Below are 22,668 nucleotides of genomic sequence, written 5' to 3' on the forward strand. Positions count from 1 at the left end.
TAAGCTGAATGCAGATATCTGGGCAATCATTCATAATACATTCATAAAGTGAGACAACCTAACAACCAAATCTGAATGCAGAATTGCAGGGAAGGTGCCAGTATAACTAATAGGGCTGGCTTAAGGCACGATCGCATAGTTCCCCCAAACAGGGCACCAAAATTTAAGGGGTGCAAAATGCCCCAAAAATTCACTGATTTGCTGTAAATTTCAAGTGGAAAAGGGCACACCAAAAAATCTTGCACAGGGCGCCAATAGACCTGGCGTCACTTCTGATCACTAAAACAGTGGCCTGGATAATATGCTTACATGACAAAGTATCAAATATGTACTTAGACTGACACTTTATCAGCAAAATGAGAGTTAGCCAATAAAGAAGAAACCAAAGTTTTCCACAAGTTTAAGAACTGAAATGACAGAGAAATCCAACAACCACCCACTCTTGCACTATATTGAAATCTTCCATCTTTTTAGTGATCAACAATATGGATTCCACAAATTCTGATTCTGATCCACTGACAATGTCCCATCTTATGGTATGCTTTCTGATTTTATTAAGTGGGTAGCCAATTGCATGAAAAGGGGTAACCAGATTAGTGGTGAGTGCAAATCAATGCACATGTGACAGATAGCTTGGAACATGTGGAATGCAAAAGTTTGACAAATAGACATTAAGAGATCTGACTAAGATGTATAAAGTGCTGAATGGGTTAATAAAATGAATGAGGAAAGTCTATTCTCCATTATAAGTGAGACAAGAACCAGAAGATACAAATATAAAAATCTCAGGTAATAACAGAAGATTGGATGTCATGAAATTCGCCTTAGGTTGTCCAGTAAATTATGTTATGTTAGTTATTTGGAACATTAGCAGCTAAGGCCATATTGCTCCGGGAATATGCGGTCGTCAATCCCTGACCTTTCCGCATCTTCCGTATTTAGTGGTCAGGGGCTCAAACCCCGGTCTAATCAAGAAGCGTGTGCTACGCCTTACTGCTCCTGCCCACGGAGGAGCCATCCAGTAGGTTGTTGAACCTACTGGCCATTGGTGAATTCCATGGGATCTTGGAATAAGTTTCTCCCAATGTGATAGAAGCTGTGAGTCTGGCCTAAAGTCAAAGCAGAATTGAATACCTTGTGAAAACTGAAAATTATGAATATTCTAATTTATTTTATTCACTGATGAAGAAAAAATTGCTTCCTTGCATCATTTGGCCTTACTAATACTAAAAATAACACTGGGCAGTCTCTGGATTTAGTAGCAAAAGTACCATGCCACTATGAGAAAGAAGAAAAAAATCAGACTACAAAGGCACTTACAGCAGATATGGCAGGACCGATGGATTGCCACAACCAAAGGCGAAATTACAAAGAAATTTCTGCCCACCATAGACAGGGTGTACAGCAAGTCCCCCACCCTGGTTTCAACCCAGCCTCTTCACAACCTATTTGCTGACAGGTCATGGAGCATTCAATGCGAAATTAGCATCTTTCAGAATCCTAGAGGACCCATGTTTCTCCTGTGGGGAGCCAGAAATCTGGACACACGTAATGTATGAATGTACCAACTATGAAGACTTATGCTGCAGACTTATGACAGTAACCCAAGACATCTCGAGTTGCACCTACTAGATTCATGCGAAGAGTACAAGGCACTAACCAAATTCACGCAGGAGTTGTTTACACGGCACAGAACACAAGTTGCTGTTCGCAGGGAACCACAATAATAAGGAGAAACTTGTGTAGGAACTGCTTTTCCCTCCAGCACAAAACAACTACTGTATATAAGAAACTTCAATAAGGAGGGACCTCACAGACTCTTAGGACAATGATGTGTGGGCGATGCACAAGTACCCACTTGTGCAATGCTTAAGTGGGTACTTGTGCATCGCACACACACATAAGTGGATATGCTAACAACTGGACGGGATGGGACTGTCCCAGGAATGACGAACTTTTGCGGCTTGGACACTTCAACTACTGCGACTACACACAGCTATGCTGTTGGTGCCATAAGGCGATCCTACTCCTGTGTGCTCACTTGCACAGTGCTTTTACTCCTCTTCCTGGGTGGGGAGAGAGGGAACAGCTCTGCTGTTTCCTCTCCCCTTTGCCCACCTCCTCTTTTTCTCCTGGTAGGGCATGGGCATTCCCCACTGACCTTCTCTGGGGTTGTCTTCCCTATTGACCCCACATTTATGACCCCCCCCTGCCACCTTCAGTTTTTCCCCCACTTGACTAAACATCATGGCGTATGCCCCACACTACCAAAATTTTAATTGTTCAAATCAAGTCACACATGCCCTTTTGGCCTCTAATAATCTCTTTAGTGTCTTACTCCGAAAATCGCCACGTGTTACATTATCTTTTATCTTTTTTTTTTTTTTTTTTTACATAGGCCCTAGCCGCTGAAATCTCAGGAAACTAGGTGACAGGTCCTGCCAGAGAACCTTCATACTACTGTGTACCTGGTCTGCCTCCACAGGGCCAAGTGTGGGCAACGGGCTTCAGCAGGGGTCCAGTGGCTAAATGGCCAAATGAACAACTATACACAACACTACACATATACAAAATTCACACGCTTTTAAATCTCTGCCTTCCCAGCGAATTGGTACATCAACAATGAAAACAAAGTGGAGATGGGGAGAACCCCTGGTGCCATTAGACATCAATACACTTTACACACCACTATCTACCACCAAATGGGGAGGATCCAACAGTTCATCCTTTGTAGCAAAATTACAAATTCTAGGCTCCTGGGGCAGACTAGAATTTATACTTTTACCTCTGCCTGGATTAGTACAATGACAACCTGACAGTCTAGAGCAGGGCTGTCTAATGTGATCCCCACAAACTAATCTGCCTTGTCTGAAAATCAGCAGTTTGAAAAAATACTAGAATATGTGTAGAAATTAATCATCCTGATAAACTTAAATGTTTTAAGCATTTAAATTTTCCCTCACTTGAGCAACCACTATATATATATATATATATATATATATATAGTGGTTGTGCAGAAAGAAAGAGATGCACACACACACAAATTTTCTGGGGGGTGGGGGGAGTCCATCATCCTTTTGGGTTTAGTCTGTTTGTTGTATGGATGGACTGCTTTTGTTGTGTCAGGTGATATTTTTGAATTTGATATTAAAACTAGACTAAGTATTATCATTCAGAGTTTACTGTTTTAAATTTTGCATAATAAACTGTTTTATTCTCAATAATAAAGTTGTTCCCCATCCTTCATTTAGTCTAAAAGCATTATTGGTGAAATCGTAAAACAAACATAAACTGACTTTATTTGAATAAAAAACAAACCAACCACAATGGTTGTAGTACAAGAAGTGGCACAAACTATCATCATATAGCCAGCAGCTAAATCTAAATGTATATACTGAAGAGGGGCATCACATACAACTGTTATGTTTGTTGCATTCTTTTTCTTCAAATATTTCAACTCAAATACAACACACACACACACACAAAAAAAAAAAAAAAAAAAAGTCCAGAAAAGAAATAGACTAAACAAAAAAAATAAGTAAGATAAACTCCAGGGTCCTTTAAGTGAAGCATCATTTGTGTGTGTGTGTGTGTGTGTGTGTGTGTGTGATAAATATTTAATATGGTTTCCCCTCCCTCTTTTGGTGGAACCCTCTAACTTCTTAAAAATATAAAAAAGGTGCCTAGCCAGTCAAAAAGTTGAACAGCATCGATCTAGAGGTTCTGAAAAAAGGTATTAAAAGACTGTACCAGTTGGTAAATAGAATATCATCCGACAAGTAATGTCAAATCTTCCCTTCAATATAAAAATACAACTGAATTGAATGAAGTTTCAATCACGTACAGTAAACTCCCATTAAAGCACTTTCAAAAGGAAATGCTTCAAAAAGAGTGATATAAACAGGACCCCTTCCCCCACCTCACAGAATGATCATGGAACCAGAAAAAAAACACCATTAATGAAAAGCACGATAGTGCTAAAAGTGGGAATGTCATAACAGGAATTCACTGTATATATTTTCCTCAAGTAAATTTAGGGAAAAGACTCAATGCTATGACAGCACAGAACAGTACTGTGCAACTGCAAGCAAACTAAATTTTGCTACTAAATACATTGCATGTGGTAGAGGCATTTTGGTACAAGTTGGTATTGCACTAGCATCTCAAATAAACAGCACTGCTCCAAAAAGGAGAAAGTACGTTGCTGTTCATTTGAAATGCATACCGTTACTCATTTCAACACTATTTCATACTGAATCAGTAGGTAGGGAGGCAGTGTAAGAGAAAGATTTGATAACCCAGTACAGATTTAAATCTCATGCAAATTTAGGACAAGGCCTCAAGCTATGGGTATTTGCAAACTTTAGTTAGCTTTTAGTTATGTACAAACTGAGGTGATTGCCCTACCTGTACATAACAGAAATTCACTGTATATATTTTCCTCAAGAGCAACCACTGAAATAATATACATGTTTTCCTCCATTTTTTGTGCCTTTCTGCCACTTTCCCATAGCATTAGAATACATTTATAAAATTCATTTGAAACAAAGAATGCAGACAGGACAATTTTGACAGCATTGAAGCCTATGTTATTTTCCACCAAAATAGTATTACAGACTTCTGAATAGACGGTAGTCTGATGGTGCTAGGTGTGAAAAATATTGCAAATGTACATTCAGAATATTTTCCACACCTAGAAATATATACATACACCCATATTTTCTACTCCATTTTACACACACCTGACTTGTTGCCCTAATGAAACAATAACCTTGTAATTGGTCAAGGGAAGACTTTTTCTTGCAATGCAATGCTAAAAAGGTTTAGAGTTGCTGGCAGTAGACATTGACTGCAATGGCCTTACTGGGCTGCAGCAATTAAAAGTTATCCACACCCTGAATATCCCACCAAATGTATAGCAAATCCTTCCTGGAGTGAAAACCACATATCGGCTGTGGTGCAGCAAATTCTCCAGCACTAATCCATTGTTATAAGGCACCCTATTTTTGTTTCCAGTAATGAGTCAATTCAAAAATGATTGTTTAAAGTTCAAAAGAATATAGTGAGGTGCAAATGTTTACCTGATCTCTAAGATTGCCTGGTGATGTATAGAACTTTCCCACAAGTTTTTGACACTTTTCCCAGCAGTTGCAAGTGGTGATTAAAGGTGGAATGGATCAAACTAAGTTTCCAGGCAAGTTCTCCAGCAATTACAGCAAGACCTGCAGGTCCCAATATAATTGTACAGCCTGTCTGGACACATTTCAGTGGATAAACTGGCCACCAGATCTGAGCTTCTAGAGCAACCACTGATATTTCCTTGAATTTAGAGCTTCAACATAAATGTCTCAAATGCAAGAGAATGATGTGGCTGCATGGCTGCAGCCACATCATTCTCTTGCTTACCCTTTTAATGTACAAGTTTTTTGAATTGGTGCGACTCTGCTAGAGAGTTTTCTGATGGTGGTGGACTCAATAGAGAGCATTTCTTTGTGAAATTAAATTTTGTAAAAATTAAAATTTTGCACATAGGCACTTTTGAATATTAATTTTATCTTATTTCAACTTGATTACCAAACAGAGTAAAACTGTAAAAAAATCAAATGAGAATTTAATAAAATTATGGATAAAAAATTTATTTATTCATTAATTTTTTTATTGATACAATATCTTCACATCTAGTTATGTATTACTCAATTCAAGTTCATTAATTTCTGGATCTGAATTTCCTGGAATTCAGGAAATTATAGATATCCCTCCTCTGATTTTCAAAACTATTTTCATTGCCACCTATTAAAACTGTGTTTTTTGTTAGATGGAAAAACACAAATAACGGATTGCAGTATGCACTAAGGGGGGGGGGGGGAACAGAAGACACTTCATAAATCAGCAGACAAATCATTTGGCATAATCTCCAAAAGTGGTCAACATACATACATACAAAAAGGTAACATTCATTAAGCATTGTGATTTAAGCAGCAGTGCCTAATTTAAACCTAATATGTTCTCAGTGCCAGATTAAGGTATGGGCTAGCATGGCCCTTGCCCAGGGTGCCTTTCTTTAAGGGATACAAAACACAGAAGAACAAAGAGGGGAAAAAAATATATATATATCCTTAGTAAAGGGCACCGAAAAAAATCTTTCTTCCCGGGCGCAAATACCTTGGTCCGGCCTGTACGTTCTAATACCTGTCTTGTTTTCACCATCCTAAAAAAAAAAAACAGTACTGCTAACTGAAACTTACGTGTGTAGAGGGATGACATACATGTACACAAATCAGCATAGAAATATTCCATATCATGTATTCCAATATGCTGAAGGTAAGCACCATGCTGAATGGTGGCCTTGATTGAGAAACTTCCCCAGAGGCTCTGGTTTTTAGTTCTCCTAAAATGGCATCCAGACACTTTAGTGTTTTGGATAATCTTACCTCCACCCTGGACACATATAAATAAGATTGTTTTGGCTTGATTACAAGTACTGCAGAAATGCAACTAGTAAACAACACTTCATTTCATGAAGTGTTGTTTACTAGTTGCTTCAGATCTCAATCCAAGCATCTCACAGATGCTTGGATTGAGATCTGAAGACTGCTGGCCAGAGCAGATATGTAAAATCCCCCACAGCATTCCTCAAACTATTCACATATTTGATGTGGCAACTAGTTGCACTGAAAATGTTGCTCTAGTAATAAACCACCTTGTTGCTAACCAGTGGTTTCAGGGACTAAGGATATACCATGAAAATATTCCTTGCACAGGAGGTCTGTAATGTTAGTAAAAAAGTAAGTGAATCTCATATATGAACTATACCATCACTTTGGAATAGTACTAAACAAAATCAGACAATATCCTGACCTCACTCATTTCAATCCTCACAACTGCAGCTACCATATTTTCTGGTTAAGTTCTGAAATCAATGTCATACAGTGTGGTTTTCAATGAATGAATCAGTCAACTGTGTTGACTGATGAAAATTCAGCTCAGTGATCCTTCCAAGTTACACATACTGTATTTGGTCATCCCAAACATCCAAAAAGAATACATGTAGAGGGGCCACACTTGTCCCTTTTTGGTATTCTAATTTTACATGATTAGAAGCTGGCAAGATCCCATTCTCACTAATGAACAGAACATGGGCAGTGGTAGCCCTCCCCCAACACACAACTCTATTGAGGTTTCTTACAAAAGTGTCACATTATATGATTTCATTAATCTTCTTCCTAAATATGTTCCAATGGAACATATTTCCTCATCAGTACTAATAATGTGGACAAGTAGTGTACATATTACAAAATAACAATAATGCTAATTCCATTTAATTATCGGCTGAAAAATTTGGATTCAACAAACATCCTATACTTACAACTGAATGGATTTAGCAACTGACAAATTTTTAAGTAACCAATAGCTAATCTCATGATAGAAGCTTTATCCAACTGTGAAGTCATACTGGCAGGAAGAGGCAATTGATTAGCCAACTGAAAAAATATTTCTGTTTCTTTCCCACGGCGACATCTGGCTGCATCACGAGATTTTTCCTTTCTTTTTTCAGAGTTCCTAGAAATGAATATAAAATATTTATGACTTAAGTTTTAAATAATGAAGTAATGAGAAAGAAAGAAAAAAGAATAGAATAAAATTTTTACTTCTCATTCACTATTTTAAACAAAATTATAAGTTGAAAATCATTTTGTACATTCAGTAGTAAAGCAGTACATATTAATCACAAATTTGAGAATAGTTCAATTAATGATGCAGTGTTGTAGATGAGGTAAAAGTTAGGAGGTGAACCTGTATGAATGGATGGTATTTAAACCTACAACATACCCACAACAAGGATATTTTTGTGGGTTCTCAAATAAAACTGCTATTCCAAGATGAGGAATTTGCAAAAAAAAAAAATTAAAAATGCTATAGAAACAAGAGCCTGGAAGGCATTCGAAAACATCTGACAGAAATTTTTAGGCAATGAGAAAACACAAAATTACAACGAAATTGTGGATGAGCTAATTTTAGAGAACAGAGAGTTAGGTTGCAACATGTCGTTAAAGCTTCGTTTCCGACATTCCTATTCAGACTTTTTCCTGAAAACTTGTGAGCAGTCTCCGATGAACACTGTGAAAGGTTTTACATATTTATCAAATAGAAAAAAGATACCAGGGAAAATGGAGTCCAAATATGCTGGCAGACTACTGTTGGTATCTTTGTATGGGAGACACCAAGGGATAAAGGCAAAAAACAACAAAATAAGTGTTTTGTTATCAGGTAAACATTTTTGTAAATAGAATAGGGTTAATCCCATGTTCAATACAGTATTTAGCACTGTACGTAACATTTTCTTAAAATATATGAAATCTCTTTTTACTAGAAACGTAGTTTTTGACTTTAATTCCTTCTCTCTTAAAATTGGTGGGGGTTACAGCAATATGGTTGCCATATTTGACTTCAGCAATGTCAAATCCACAAAAATAATGAATTTTAACAGGGATCGAAAAAAAAGTTTTTTTTTTTTAATCATCAGTATCTAAAAATTACATAGGCATGAAGCGTGCATTATTAGCGTAAACATGTGTGGTCACATTAGACATTAAACAACAGATCAAATCAGGTCCTTAAATCCACCTTTTGACTACTGCATATAAATAAAATTTTTGGTTTATACTCTGAAACAAATTTATCCCAGTCATCCGACGAGATAACTGGGATAAATTTGTTAAATATTTAGAACGTGATATCACGGGCCCACAGAGAAGAGGTTTTAAAATTTTTAAGAAATTACAACTAGACACAAATGATCAAATAAAAACCAACTCCATCTCCCAAGCAGAATGGAAGCAACACTATTCCAAACTATGGTATAACCCAGGCATTAGGGAAGTGGAAGATGAATCCGTGATAACCAAAGATGAAGAAAGTATAACAATGGAAGAACTAGAGTTAATACTGTATTACAAAAATAAAAAAAACCAAAAAAGCCCAGGCATAGACAATTTGAATGTAGAACTATTTAAATATGGAGGCATCTTACTAAAAAACGCACTACTAAAATTATTTAACATCATATGGCATAATCAACAGATACCCAAAGATTGGGAAACAAGAATAGTAATCAATTTACACAAAAAAGGCTCCAGAAATAACCCTAACAACTACAGAGGGATAACACTGCTGTTAACTGCTGCAAAGCTATACTCTAATATACTAAAGAATAAACTTAATAAACACAGTGAACAATTCTTAGAAGAAGAACAATGTGGGTTCAGAAAAGGGAGAAGCACAATAGATGCCATTTTCTCACTACAACAAATTTTGGAGAAAAGAAGACAATTCAATCTACCAACATTTCTGCTCTTTATCAATTATGAAAAAGCATATGGCAATGTAAACCGGGAAAAACTTTGGCAGATTCTTCATGAAGAAAATATCCCAACCCAACTCCGGAAAGCGATCCAAAGCCTATATAAAAATTCAAAAGTCTATAAAATATTCTAATGGCCAACTATCAGACCCAATTAACACCAATAAAGGAGTGAAGCAAGGATGTGGACTATCACCAAATTTATTTAATATCTACATCAATAAAATTCTTAAAAAATGGAAACAAACAATTAATAACGGAATACAGTTGAACAACAGGAATAAAATCCAAACTATATTATATGCTGATGATCAAGTTATAATCACAAAATCCGAAGATGAACTAAAGATAGCAGCAAATGAACTTAATAAAATAGGTAAAAAAGTACGAGGTGAAAATCTCCACCTTAAAAACAAAATCAATGGGATTATGTAGAAAGAACATACAAAGAGTCAAAATTGTTATTGATGATAAAATAATAGAACAAATATCTGACTTCACCTATTTGGGAAATCTAATATCAAATGAAGGGAAAGACATCCACACTAAACTACAAAAATATAATAAAATGAATGGAATGATTAAACGCCACTTCAGAAAACAAATGACAACCGAAACAAAATTACGACTGCACAACATCGCTTCAAAACCAGCCCTCTTCTACAGCTGTGAGACTTGGGTCATAAATAAGAAAGATGCACACAAACTAGAAGCAGCACAAATGAAATTTTTAAGACCGTTATTAGGCTTTACAAGACTAGACCACCAAAGAAATATAGATATCCACGAGAAATTAAAAGTAGATAACATTGTAAATGACATAAAATGGTATCAGGAAAAATGGATCGGCCACATAGAAAGAATGAACCTAGACCGGATCCCAAAATTAGCCTTTAACTACAAACCTACAGGCAAGAGAGATGTGGGTCGACCAAGACAACGATGGCGAGATCAAAACCAGAGCTACAACGGAACAGGTCTTAAAAGACCTAATCCGGACCAAGTTCATGATGATGATGATACTCTGAAACGACCACACGGTCAGAGGAGTTCATTCGATAGAGAGAATACTGATAAATGTCAACCACTTAGAAAGCAATGTCAAAAAAAAAAAAAAATAAAAAAATTGTAGCCTCCTGAATTGCTGCCCATAGGCAACAGTTCAGGATGAAGCCAAAATTAGGCCAAAAACTGACCAACGGAAGTTGACCACGTACCAGCTATACGAAGTGCACACTGCCACCAGTGGTAGATGCCCTCGTCTCGGAAGTATGAATCTTACAATGCAAAGAACTGTTCTTTTTCTAAAAACTTAAGGAATAAAAATATATATAACTCGGTACAAAAGTAATGCCTGTTACATCAGACTGCAACATGAAACATGAACCTTATGAGATTTAATACTCACCTTTTCAACATTTTTGACTCAAAGATGATCGTGTTGGGACAGGGATGAAATCAATCCTTAATTTTTTTAGACTTATTCGTAATTAAAAATTTACTTTTTAAGTGTTATTATTAAGAAAAACTACTACAAAGGACTTCTTGTGTGATACGTGTATCAATTTATAATTTTTAGTTTAGAACCTTATCAAAAACGTAATTCAAAGCATTGCGGTACACAATACAAGATAAATAGTTGCGTAAGTTATGCACATCCTTAAGGGGGGGGGGCATAAACAACATTATATATTTTGCCTCAAAATGAAATGGAAATTTTAATTTTCACTATTCTATGCTATGGAGAAATGAAAGAACCATGTCCCGTGCTTAAAATTATATAGGTTACCATTGTACACATGAAGAGAATGAACTTGGACAGATTACCGAGAAGAATGTTTGAGATGAAAATGGATAAGAAGAGGTGGAGAGATCAGATTAGAGAAGATGTGGAAACAAAGGGCACTGAGTGGAAGAGAATGATAGATGTCAAGATCTGGGAATGACCTGTGGCGTATTCAGGCCGGAACCAGACATTCCGGTACTTTTACTAAATGTCATAATAGAAAATCATTAAATTTATACACCTAATATTATGAAACAATGGCATAATCAAAGGGGAGGGAGAAATATCTATTTTACCCATTGCTACTAAAAATATATATTAATAGATTTCTTTAAAAACAAAAATATAAATTTCGCAATGAAACTTGAATGTTTCTTACTAAAGTAAGAAGTGCTAGATAAAGAGATCCAACGAATGAGATATACTGTGATGCGTGCGAAAGCTGCATTTTGATTTGCCATGAGCTGAACGCTAGAACTGGTTGTTCTATGAACCGTGAGTCTGAAGCCTGATTCAGTTACTGTACAGTTAATGTGGCGTTATCATATAGTCTTCTGGTGAACGAACATTCCGGTAATATTTTTTTTTTAGCAATATGCCTCTGGCTTTGACTTAGGTTGGAACTGTGATGAAGATGAAGGCTTACCATATTTTCAAACAGCAGAACACTGGGACATTGCTGGGAAGAAGTGACATGAAAAAAGTGATGCAACTAGTGTGTGACATATGCGATAATGACACATACTGTGATGTCAATAATCTGTGAATGACAAATTTTTCAATCACACTACCCCAAAAGAACAAGAATTATGCTCTGCAGTAAAACCTCATAAATCTGGCATCCTCGGGAAGATCACATGCGAAATTTTTGACAAATCCAGGTCCTCCCCACTTCCTCTTTTAAGGTTATGCACATAGACTAAGTATTCAGGGACAATCTGTTATTTTTATTAGATAATTCAGTAACTCTGATCCCTATAATCTCCTCAAAACGACAGTCACCAAAATTAAGCCGAAATGTTAACCCAATATTGCCCAATTTTGTTCAGTGGGTAAAGTACTTGCCTAAGAAATAAAATTTGTGGGTTCAAATGCTACATTCAGTATGTACGTTGCGATTGCCCAATATCTTTTTAATATTAAGTATAAATAGTGCAATATACAGGGTGATTCACTACCAGTGCGACAAACTTGCAGGAGGTGTAGGGGGCACAAAGACAAATCGGAATCACATAGCATTGCAGGGTCCGAAATGCTTTTGTCATGTGGTAGAGGACGTTGAATGGGAGGTCGCATGAACAGCGATCCCACTGAAAGTCAGCATTTGTGAACCGTTTCTGTTGAAGAAACCAAATAGCAAAAGTCCTCCGGAGTGGATAATCCACAGGCTCCAATGATTGGACACGTTGCAGATGGTATGAACTGATTTGGTTTGTTGACAGTATCCTCCATACAGTGGATTGGGAAATACCCAATCGTTGGCCTATCGCTCGAGTACTCTTACTCGGATTGCCTTCTGCAAGATGTAGGACATTCTCCTCATTGTCTGGCGTCCTCGTCGTTCGCTCTCGATTCGTGGTACCTCTCGTGAAACAACCAGTCTCACGTAACCTTCTGTGCATACGTGCGAAAATCGTATGATGGGGAGCACGCCTGTGCTGGAAACGTTCCTGGTACAAGTGCTGAGCAGCGCGTCCGTTACAGTCCACAGCTCCCTACGCGAGGTGCATGTCGTCAAGTTCAACGTTTGAATAGTCGTCCATCCTACTGTCTCGGGAACCGGTTCACAAATGCTGACTTCCAGCGGGATCGCTGTTCACACAACCTCCCGTTCAATGTCCTCTACCGCATGCCGAGGGCATTTCGGATCCTGCAATGCTATGTGATTCCGATTCGTCTTTGTTTCCCCTACACCTCCTGCAAGTTTGTCGCACTGGTAGTGAATCTCCTTAACTATATGCTAATGCATTTTTAAGTACTGTAATGTAAACTAGTACATATGTCTGAAAAAAATTAATGATTTTGTACGTTACATAGCAATAATGACACACGCTCTAAGAAATAAATTGGTGTTTGGAAATTATTAATGGAACATAATACATAAATTCTGCACTTAACGGGGTTTTTTTTTTTTTTTTTTATGCTAGCTTATTCTCTCTCTCTACACTCACGAAGGAATATTCAAAAACATCCAATTTTTCAGTTTCTATTGTATTTAATTAATGTTACTTTTGATATATACAGGACGATTCAGGAGGAACATTAAATATTTTTGGAGGTTATAGTATCGATTATTTTGAGTAAAAAAGTTCATATAAACATGCGTCCAATTATCAACGGATACGGAGATACAGCTGTTTGAAACTGGCGCGCACAGCTCCCTGAATCAGATGTGACCAAGAAGCAGATATAACCTGACGCTGTTTGGTGTTAGAAATGTTGTTAAGAATGCCGCACATCTTCGCACATGCTGATATGGTGTTTGTCTACGATTTTTGTAGTGGTAACTACTGCTGCCTGAAGAGAATACCGTCGACGGTTTCCTAACCGCAAATACCGGATTCAAAAGAGTTTACACCAAACTGCATGAGACTGGTACAGTTCCCAGAGCTCATATTTCTTCTGAACGTGCAAATGAACAATACGTGGATGAAATAGAACACATTCTTCAGTCGGTAGAACGTAGCACACTACTATTAGCACACGAAGAATTTCTACGCGTATCGGTGTTCCATAGACGAGAGTATGGCGAACGTTACAGCTTGTATCCATTTCACATCGGCGGGTGAAACACCTTCAACCAGGAGACGACGCTCAACGATTGGAATTTTGTCGGTGGGTAAACGCTAATCGCCGATTAATTCCATTAATACTGTTCAGCGATGAAGCTACTTTCACCCGTGACTGTATCAACAACACCCATAATTCTCATGGGTGGTAAGACGAAAATTCACATGCCACTGTAGAAACAAATTCAACATCGTTTCTCAGTAAATGTGTGGTGCGGTATTATCTACAATCAGTTGAATCTGTTGTGTTACAAAATAGTCGTACAGAGCACATTTACCTAGAATTTCTGCAAAACAAACTTCCACTACTATTGGGGAATGTTCCCTTGACTACAAGGATTGGTATGTACTTTCAGCATGACGGAACTCCTGCACATCGTACCCGTCTGGTGATACAAAATCTAAATCGAACTTTCCCTGAACGATGGATCGGCCGCGGTGATCCCGTTCATTGGCCACCAAGGTCTCCACGACCACACTCCGTTAGCTTTTTTTTTTTTTTTGTTTTGTTTATGGGGGATGGATGAAAAGGTGAATACAAGAGACGAATTACTCGCTCGCATTTTGGATACTGCTAACTTCATAAAGGAACGCCAAGATCTCAGAAGAACAACACGTCATATTACTACAAGTGTTTTAAAGTGCATTGAGGTTGGCGGTGGGATTTTCGAACATTTATTGTGAACTGTAAAAAAATTGTGAATTATTTATATTTTGTATCATTCAAAAAGTCAATAAATACAAACTAAGTCATTTATCGTTCTTTAATACCTCTCATAATGGCTTTGTGCGCGGCAGTTTCAAACAGCTGTATCTCCGTATCCTTGAGAATTGGACACATGTTTATACGAACTTTTTTATTCAGAATAATCGATACTATAACCTCCCAAAATATTTATTGTTCCTCCTGAATCACCCTGTATAACAAAGTTATAATAATTAAGCGACAGAAAGAGCTGACAGATGGAAATGTAGAGCAAGGTGCCAAACTAGTAAGGAAAGGATAAAAAGAAAGAGAAGTATTAAGGGTAGATGACAAGGAAAGAAGGCGGAAAAAACCTAAGTGATACACTGAACTACAAGAAATTAAAGGCTGAATTAGAAAGCCAATTAGATATAATGAAGCTACAAAGGAAAAGTGAAAATAAATGAATAATATTAATGATTACAATCAAATAAAATAGCATGCATCAAATTAATCAATTATTTATAGTTTATATAAATATATAAATTATTTAGTTATATATATAAGTTATATAAATAATTGATATCAATTATTTATAGCATGCATCAAAAATTTTATTATTTTACTGGTCTTTACCTTCTCAATCTTTAAATTTCTCTTACAACGAAAAAAATTTTCCATCTGCTTATTTGATGCATGCTATTTTATTTTACTGTAATCATTAATAATCTATTTTCATTTTTCCTTTGTAGCTTCATTCCACATAATTGGCTTTCTAATTCAAGCTTTAATTTCTTATAATTCAATGTATTACTTAGGTTTTTTCGCCTTCGTTCCCTGTCATCCACCCTTAATATTCCTCTTTTTTTTTTTCAGTCCTTTCCCTACTAGTTTTGCACCTTGTGCACTACATTTCCATCTGTTAGCCCTTTCTCTCGCTTAATTATTATAACTTTCCTTATATATTTTTGTATCCTTTGTTGCTGCTTCGCGCACTTAGGTACATTTGCCGTATAACTTTTATACTATAAATAAATACTCATATCCCCATTTTTACCATACTATATGTTGTTACTTTATAAACTTAAAAATCTAAACTTTGTGTGTGTGTGTTAAAAAAAAAAAAAAGACTTAATTTTCAATGCTAAATATATACTAATCTATACACTTAAATATAAACTACCTAAAATTAACAAAAAATAAAAGGGGAAAAAGAAAAAAAAATCCATTCATCCACATAGCCATCCCACCGCTACTCATCAAGAGCTTTGAGTGGATGGATAGCCAAACAAAATGAATGGCTTGGGCATACCCGTTTCTGTTGTCCCAATAACAGTTTTACTAATTTTCATTAATTTTATTTAGAACGGCCAAAAATATAAATTTTATGATCATATTTTGAGACCGAATGTTAATTTTTTACTTTTAACATACAGTTGGTATTTACAGCAAACAGGGATTGAAACCAAAAGCTCTGTGAGTAAACATCAGATAATTCAAAAATACATATACAGTTCGCTGAAATACAGTATTTACCAGATACCTAAAGAATTCACACTACGCGTGGCAGCTGTCAAGAAAAGAGGGAAACTTCGAATTTGCCGCGATTATATTGGTTACATCATCTAACCATATTATTGCGAGGTTTACAGTTCGCCAGGCGGCGAACTGTAAACCTCGCAATAATCTGGAATAATCTGGTTAGATAATATTAATTTAAATTAAATATAAATGTTCGCTACTTTCACTTAGAAACCATAAGTTAAAGGCAATTTTTTGAATAGATTAAAGGCTAATTTTAATTAACGAATGGTGTAATATTAATACAAACGTATAACGTTATCCATTAGGTTCCGAAGTGAGCACAATAAGTGGCATCCACCGAATATATATACACTGGTGTTCAAAGAAAGTGCGTCACCCGTTAAAATTGTAATCCTAATAACGTAAGTACATGGCAATATTTCTTACAGATTGCATCAAATAAGATTGACACGCGTAGGTTGATGACGAAATATTGAATCTGCTGTTACTTTCAGCTGTATAAGCACGCTTTGCAAGAGTTGCAGTCATTCCATGTTTGTGTCAGGATGGCGAGTTACGCGCAATTGACGCTACAAAGAAAGATTGTTTGTTATTTGGTTTTTAGGAGCATTAGCAACTAAGGCCATATTGCTCCGGGGATATGCGATGGTCCTTCCCTGACCTTTCCGCATCCTCCGTATTTGGTGGTCACGAGCCCCGGTCGTGACCACCAAATGAACCCCGGTCTAACCAAGAAGCGTGTGCTACGCACTGCTGCTCCTGCCCATCTGGCAAAGAAAGATTGCTATTGTTGCTATACGTGAGGAAGGCTGTTCTTCCCATCGTGCTTATAAAGTGTCTTGTAATCAGTCGACATTGAGTAGATTTCTTTCCAAACTCAAGAATACTGGTTCTGCTGATAGGAAGAAAGGAACCGGATGCAAACGAGTCTCTACGCGAAAACAGGACCGCGTTTTGAAGCTCTTATGCCTTAAAAACCGTAAAGCTTCTTCGTCTGAGCTGAAAAGAGAATGGGAAGAACATACAGGAGTGGTAGCAAGTGCAATAACAGTCAGAAGACGACTTAAATTCAACCTGCATGGCTCTGGTGGGAGACTAACGATTCGCCGTAGACGTGGTGAAGAATACCATCTAGACTGAATGGTGTCTACAGTGAAATTCCCTACCAGTCAAATGATATGGGGGTGCATCTCGTATCGCGGCGTAGGTCACCTGCAGTTTGTAAAAGGTTCCAATGGATACCTGGCTATATTGGAAGGCAAATTGCTGCCAACCATTAGAGACCATTTCGACCTGCCAAGTAACTGCATCTTTCAGGATGACTCTTCTCCTTGTCATCGGGCGAAAAGTGTAAGTAGGCACCTCTGTAGTTACTTTAGCTTCATATGAATTCTGCATTAAAGGTTCGACTGTAATGTGTTTACATTTGTTACAGGTGAAAAAATGATTGGAAGAACGGTCCATCACAACTCTCAGCTGGCCAGGACACAGCCAGGACCTGAATCCTATAGAGAACTGTTGGCATCGTGTGGAATCTGCAGTTGCCAGAAAGAAACCAAAGACCCTTCGTGAACTTCAGGAGGCATAATTCGTGTTTGAAATCACGGACTATCAGTTGGTTTTCTTCAGAAATTGATCTTGTCAATGCCTCGACGGTGTGCTGCTGTCATCAGAGCCAGAGGCGGTTCAACTAAATATTAGTTTTCACCTGGTGAACTATTCATTTTGTTTTCCATTTAAAATGATAAACTGAAGCAAATTGAGGGCTTCTGATAACATTTCAGCCATAATTGTCGTGTTTACCAAAACCGTTGTATAAAGTTTGCAAATGCTCATTTTGGAACATTTTGAGAGCACCTGTCAAATGTTATTTAGCTTTGCTTTAACTATTAATAAATATCTTTTGTTTATATTTCTATTTGTGATGCTCGCCATTAATGTAACATACTATCGCGAAAAAGGGTCAGATATGTGAAATTCCTAGATGATGCACTTTATTTGAACACCAGTGTATATACAAGCTACTTATTGTGCTCACTTCGGGACGCAGCTTAACTGATAACAATACCGATGAAACAACGGTGCAGCTATTCAGCGTTGCTTATTGAGGCAGAGAAGAAATGTATACATAAAAAGATGGAACTGGACAGAAATAAGATTAAATCAAGTAATATGAAATACTTGAATTTGACTGTCCACCATTTCTTCGAGAAAAGTAATTAATAAAAATGAAACTAATGTTTCTGGAAATCCTTACAAATCCTAAAAAACAAATAAAGAAATTATTAAAATCACGAATTATAAAGGGGTTAATGCTTTACTGTAAAACATTCAGGTTGGTAGGAGTAGTGGATACAGTACCCCTACGAACTTTCCCTTCACGGAGTAAAAACCCCGACAACCATACGACCTGCACGAAGCAATAGCAATTAACTAGACATGCAGAATGTTGGATGTTACGTAATCACTTTCACTGCACACGCTTAAACCGAATAAGACAAAAAAGGCGATAATAAAAACCAAGGCGCTGATTACAATAAGTCTTCTTAACTACATATCAGAATACGTCTGACGGGAACTTCAAAAAAGTGATAACATTATCCGTGACCACAATAAGCGGCGCACACTTTATATACATATACTGTATATAAAATCACAAGCAAAATTTTTAAAATGTTCAGTATTAAATAACTATATAGTTATTCAAATGGCAAGAGGGCGTCCGTAGCCGAGTGGTCATGAGCGGGCGGGCAATAGCACATGCTTTTTGAGCAGCCTGTATATTTAGCAGTCAGGGTTCAAGCCCCTGACTGCTAAATACGGGGTTCAAGGTTCAAGCCCCTGACTGCTAAATACGGTCTATTTGCTAACCAGAATTGGACCAGCATGGCAGATTATGGTCCATTTCCTCAATATGACTGTTGAGGAGGCCTCCATCCTGCAGGATTGACATAGGGTGCAGATTTTATCAGAAAGAATTCTGATAATACTATAATGCACTTGATCCTACCGTCTATTTCAGTTTTATATACATACATACACTGAGTTGGCTCTGTATTAGCATCACCCACCTAATACTTCGAGGGAGCCATTTTTTGCCCGTACATGCCTTGGCATGGACTCCACAAGGTGCACGGGTGTCCTGTAGTAGTGCTACCCATGCTTTGCACAGTGTGTAATGGCGTCAAATTATCAGGTGGATTGTCGTAAAATCGAATGTCCCTCTCCACAAGTTCCAAACATGCTCAACTGGGTTTAAATTGGGCTGGTTGGGCAACCATGGGAGGAAGGAGAATTCATCGTCATGTTCTTGAAACCAGTCAGCAACCTGCCAGGCCTTGTAGTATGGAGCGCTGTCTTGTTCATATGCTCGCTGAGAACGTCTACCTTTCTATTGTTGCCGACAATAATAAGGTAGGCGTTCCCGTCGAGCCTTTGATTGATGGCGATCAGAGGACCCAGAACATGCAACAAAAACAGTCCCCAAACCATAACACCACTGCCTCCAACTTGCCGAACACCAATAATGCATTCAGGTGCCATTGCCTCATTTTGCTTTCTCCAAATACAGATATGCCCATCAGCAGGATAGAGTTGGAAATGGGATTCATAAGAGAAGACAGATTTCCACATGTCAGTGGCCCAGTGTAAGTGCTGACGTGCCTATGAAAGGCACAGTTTTTTGAATATCGGAGTGAGAATGGGTATCCGTGACGGCCGTCAACTGCCATAACCTATAATGGAGTAATGTCCAGTGCATGACGTAGCCCAGTGGTCAGGAGCGAGAGTGCCTAGCACGCGTTCCTTGAGTGGACCGGGGTTCAAGCCCGTGACTACTAAATACGATAAATATTTGTATTGACGATTTATTGTAAACTCTACTGACTTGGTTGTCGTGCCGGAGTATAAACAGAAAATTTATTTATTTATTTTATTTCTACATTGTACTGGGTGGTTAGATGGGTTCACTGTGCTGCACCACTACCGTGTTACAAGATGAGACACACGACGCTCACACGTGTCATCCTCAGCTGGTTGTTCGACCGCTGTTGAGCCGGTCACAATGGACTTAAGACACCACAGAACAGGAAAACTTAACCATATTGGCTGTTGTCCGAGATACTGGCAGGGCACGTCTTGCCCCCCACAATCATTTCACATTTGAAGTCAGAGAGACCGCGACAGAAACCCATTCTTCTTCAGACACTCAAAAACTAATTGCCACGTGTGCGAACTACAATCTTATATCAGGGTTCCCTACGCAGAGCGTTCACCAGCGTCAGACCCGTCCAATACAACGACGGGATGTTGCTAATGCAAAGCCCTTTTAGTGTATATTTGTCCTTTAATTTGATTTTTTGAAGTTTTCTCCCATGATTCATATCACGATATTTCCTGAACTGTGTACAAGTAAAATAAAAATTGTCTCTCAGCAATAACTCCACTCCCAACGTATTAAAGAATGTGCCTGTTTCTTTCATTGCTTAGCGTTCATCAAACTAACGATTAGTCCAATCTTGGCGTTAGAATTTGGAACTGGCAGAATGAAATCTGTTAATTCAGCAAGTAATGATGTACCTGATGATGTGTTAATCAATAAAAAGTTGAAGGAGGATTTTCGCTGTCCCGCTTAATACACGAGATTTGTAATTCGGAATGACTGGCAACATTGATCTAGGTGGTGCTAAAAAAAACATGAAGGGGTGGAAATTATACAGAAAGCATATAAACATTAGTCTGTGTAGCCACCATCACTATTTAACAATTTTTTTTTACTAATGTTCTTTAACTCAAACACTGCTTAGTAAATTGAAAATTAGGATTTGATTTTGAAAAAGCCTGCCCCTTCCCCTGTTTAATTCGGTCCGGACCCATTTTGATTTTTTTATATGGACAACTGAAGAGGCATCTTCTTAACAGACAATTTCATATTTGATGTGGTGAAATCATATCTATTCAAATCAAAATTATTTTTTGAGCATACATTATTTTACTCAGTGGAAAAAAATGAACTAAATGGAAAAAATTGAACATCTAGCCGTAATAAAATATCTTTACAAAACAGGGAAGATCGAGAAATTATAATCATGAAGACAAGGCAATCACATTACAAGAATCTCTCCCATCATATGCAACTATCAAATTAGGAGGCTGAATTTAAACATGGCAGCGAAGATGAACAGCGTCAAAAATGAACAGCCACTTCAGAAAACAACATGACATAGTGATGGATGATCGGCGAGGATGTCACAGAGAAACAGTAGCGGTTACAGACAGCTCAACTGAACAGGTGCAAAACGTTCTTTCAATGAATTAGGTATGACAAAAGGGTTCGTATAAGATATTCAAAGCCACGCAAAAAAAAAAAAAAAAAAACGCATCTTCGGAATGGTCAAGGTCATGATATGTTAAACAAAGATTAGAAACAATGGTCGAAAGTAATTTGCAGTAGTCAATCGCATTTTGAATTAACATACAGAAAAAAAAAAAAAAAAAAAAAGTAGGCATGCTTTACAGAGCAGGTCTACAGAACCCACGCGACTATAAAACGTGTAATCAGTATTTAAAAACCTTCCTAAACAAAAATACTTACCATCAGCCTCCTCTACTGCTATTTGGGTATCTGTTACTGAAGGTGAGTGACTGATAAGGAAAAGGAAAATTCTGAAATCATTCACTCACTGAAACCAGACTTTAATATGTGAATGAAAATAATATAACTTTACTGAAAGTCCCACATATAGTTCCTAAGAAAACTCGCAATACATACTTTTAACTATACGCTTTTGATTTGTGATCTTATTAATGGTCTGACTGTAATGAAAAGCTTACGCCGCACATTGCATAAAATTTCATATTTGTCATAATTTTGGTAGTGGTTTCTATAATAGTATTTAAGGATATTAGGAAGAATAGATAAATTCTGCAGCTACAGATAAGCAAGCTGAAGTGTCAATCTGAACACTGCTCCAGTCCTAATATTCCTTTGAGGGAGTTAAAACAACACGCAGCAAGATGAATACAAAAATAGATCGACGATATTATTGTGCTTTTAGTCACTGCTACTATTTACGAATCTGCTTACTTCGGAGTATTAACACTTTTTTTTTTTCCATTGAAAAAAAAAAAAAAAAAGTACCGACGTTGCTACAGGTATGGAGAGTTTGCTTACATTATATTGTGAAATGGATAGTATATGACTCAGGAGCTCATATAAGAGATGCGATATCATTTTTAATATTTATTCTTCTTTCATTTTGCTTTCCATCAAACCACACCAAAGGCCCACTTACCATTATGTTCTCTAAAACCCCTTTACTTTTGGCTATATTATGATCAGTAATGGCAGTATTAAAGTTATTTACGCTCTATGATAATATTTACTATTATAATAATGATTTACTTAAGTTCATTATTAAAACATTCTGGTGAAAGCAGATACAACTACAATATTATTCCCTCACAAGATTTTTAAATACCCCTGGGGGAGGTATTTAAAAAG

The 22,668-nt window shown here is 37.2% G+C and overlaps 1 protein-coding gene across 2 annotated transcripts in view; it reads right to left on the bottom strand.

The window, feature by feature from the left end:
• Positions 1 to 22,668, bottom strand: part of LOC150088456 (hypoxia-inducible factor 1-alpha-like) — a 433,924-nt gene that overhangs the window by 314,479 nt on the left and 96,777 nt on the right. For both annotated transcript variants that reach the window (XM_090369521.1, XM_090369520.1), the window contains exon 2: positions 7,367 to 7,560. In XM_090369521.1, coding sequence (XP_090225647.1) covers positions 7,367 to 7,560 — 194 coding nt within the window. The remainder of the gene's footprint in view (positions 1 to 7,366; positions 7,561 to 22,668) is intronic.

The sequence above is a fragment of the Mastigoproctus giganteus genome, chromosome 3, assembly GCF_048544385.1.
Source record: "Mastigoproctus giganteus isolate SK-2022 chromosome 3, ASM4854438v1, whole genome shotgun sequence".
Lineage (NCBI taxonomy): Eukaryota > Metazoa > Arthropoda > Arachnida > Uropygi > Thelyphonidae > Mastigoproctus > Mastigoproctus giganteus.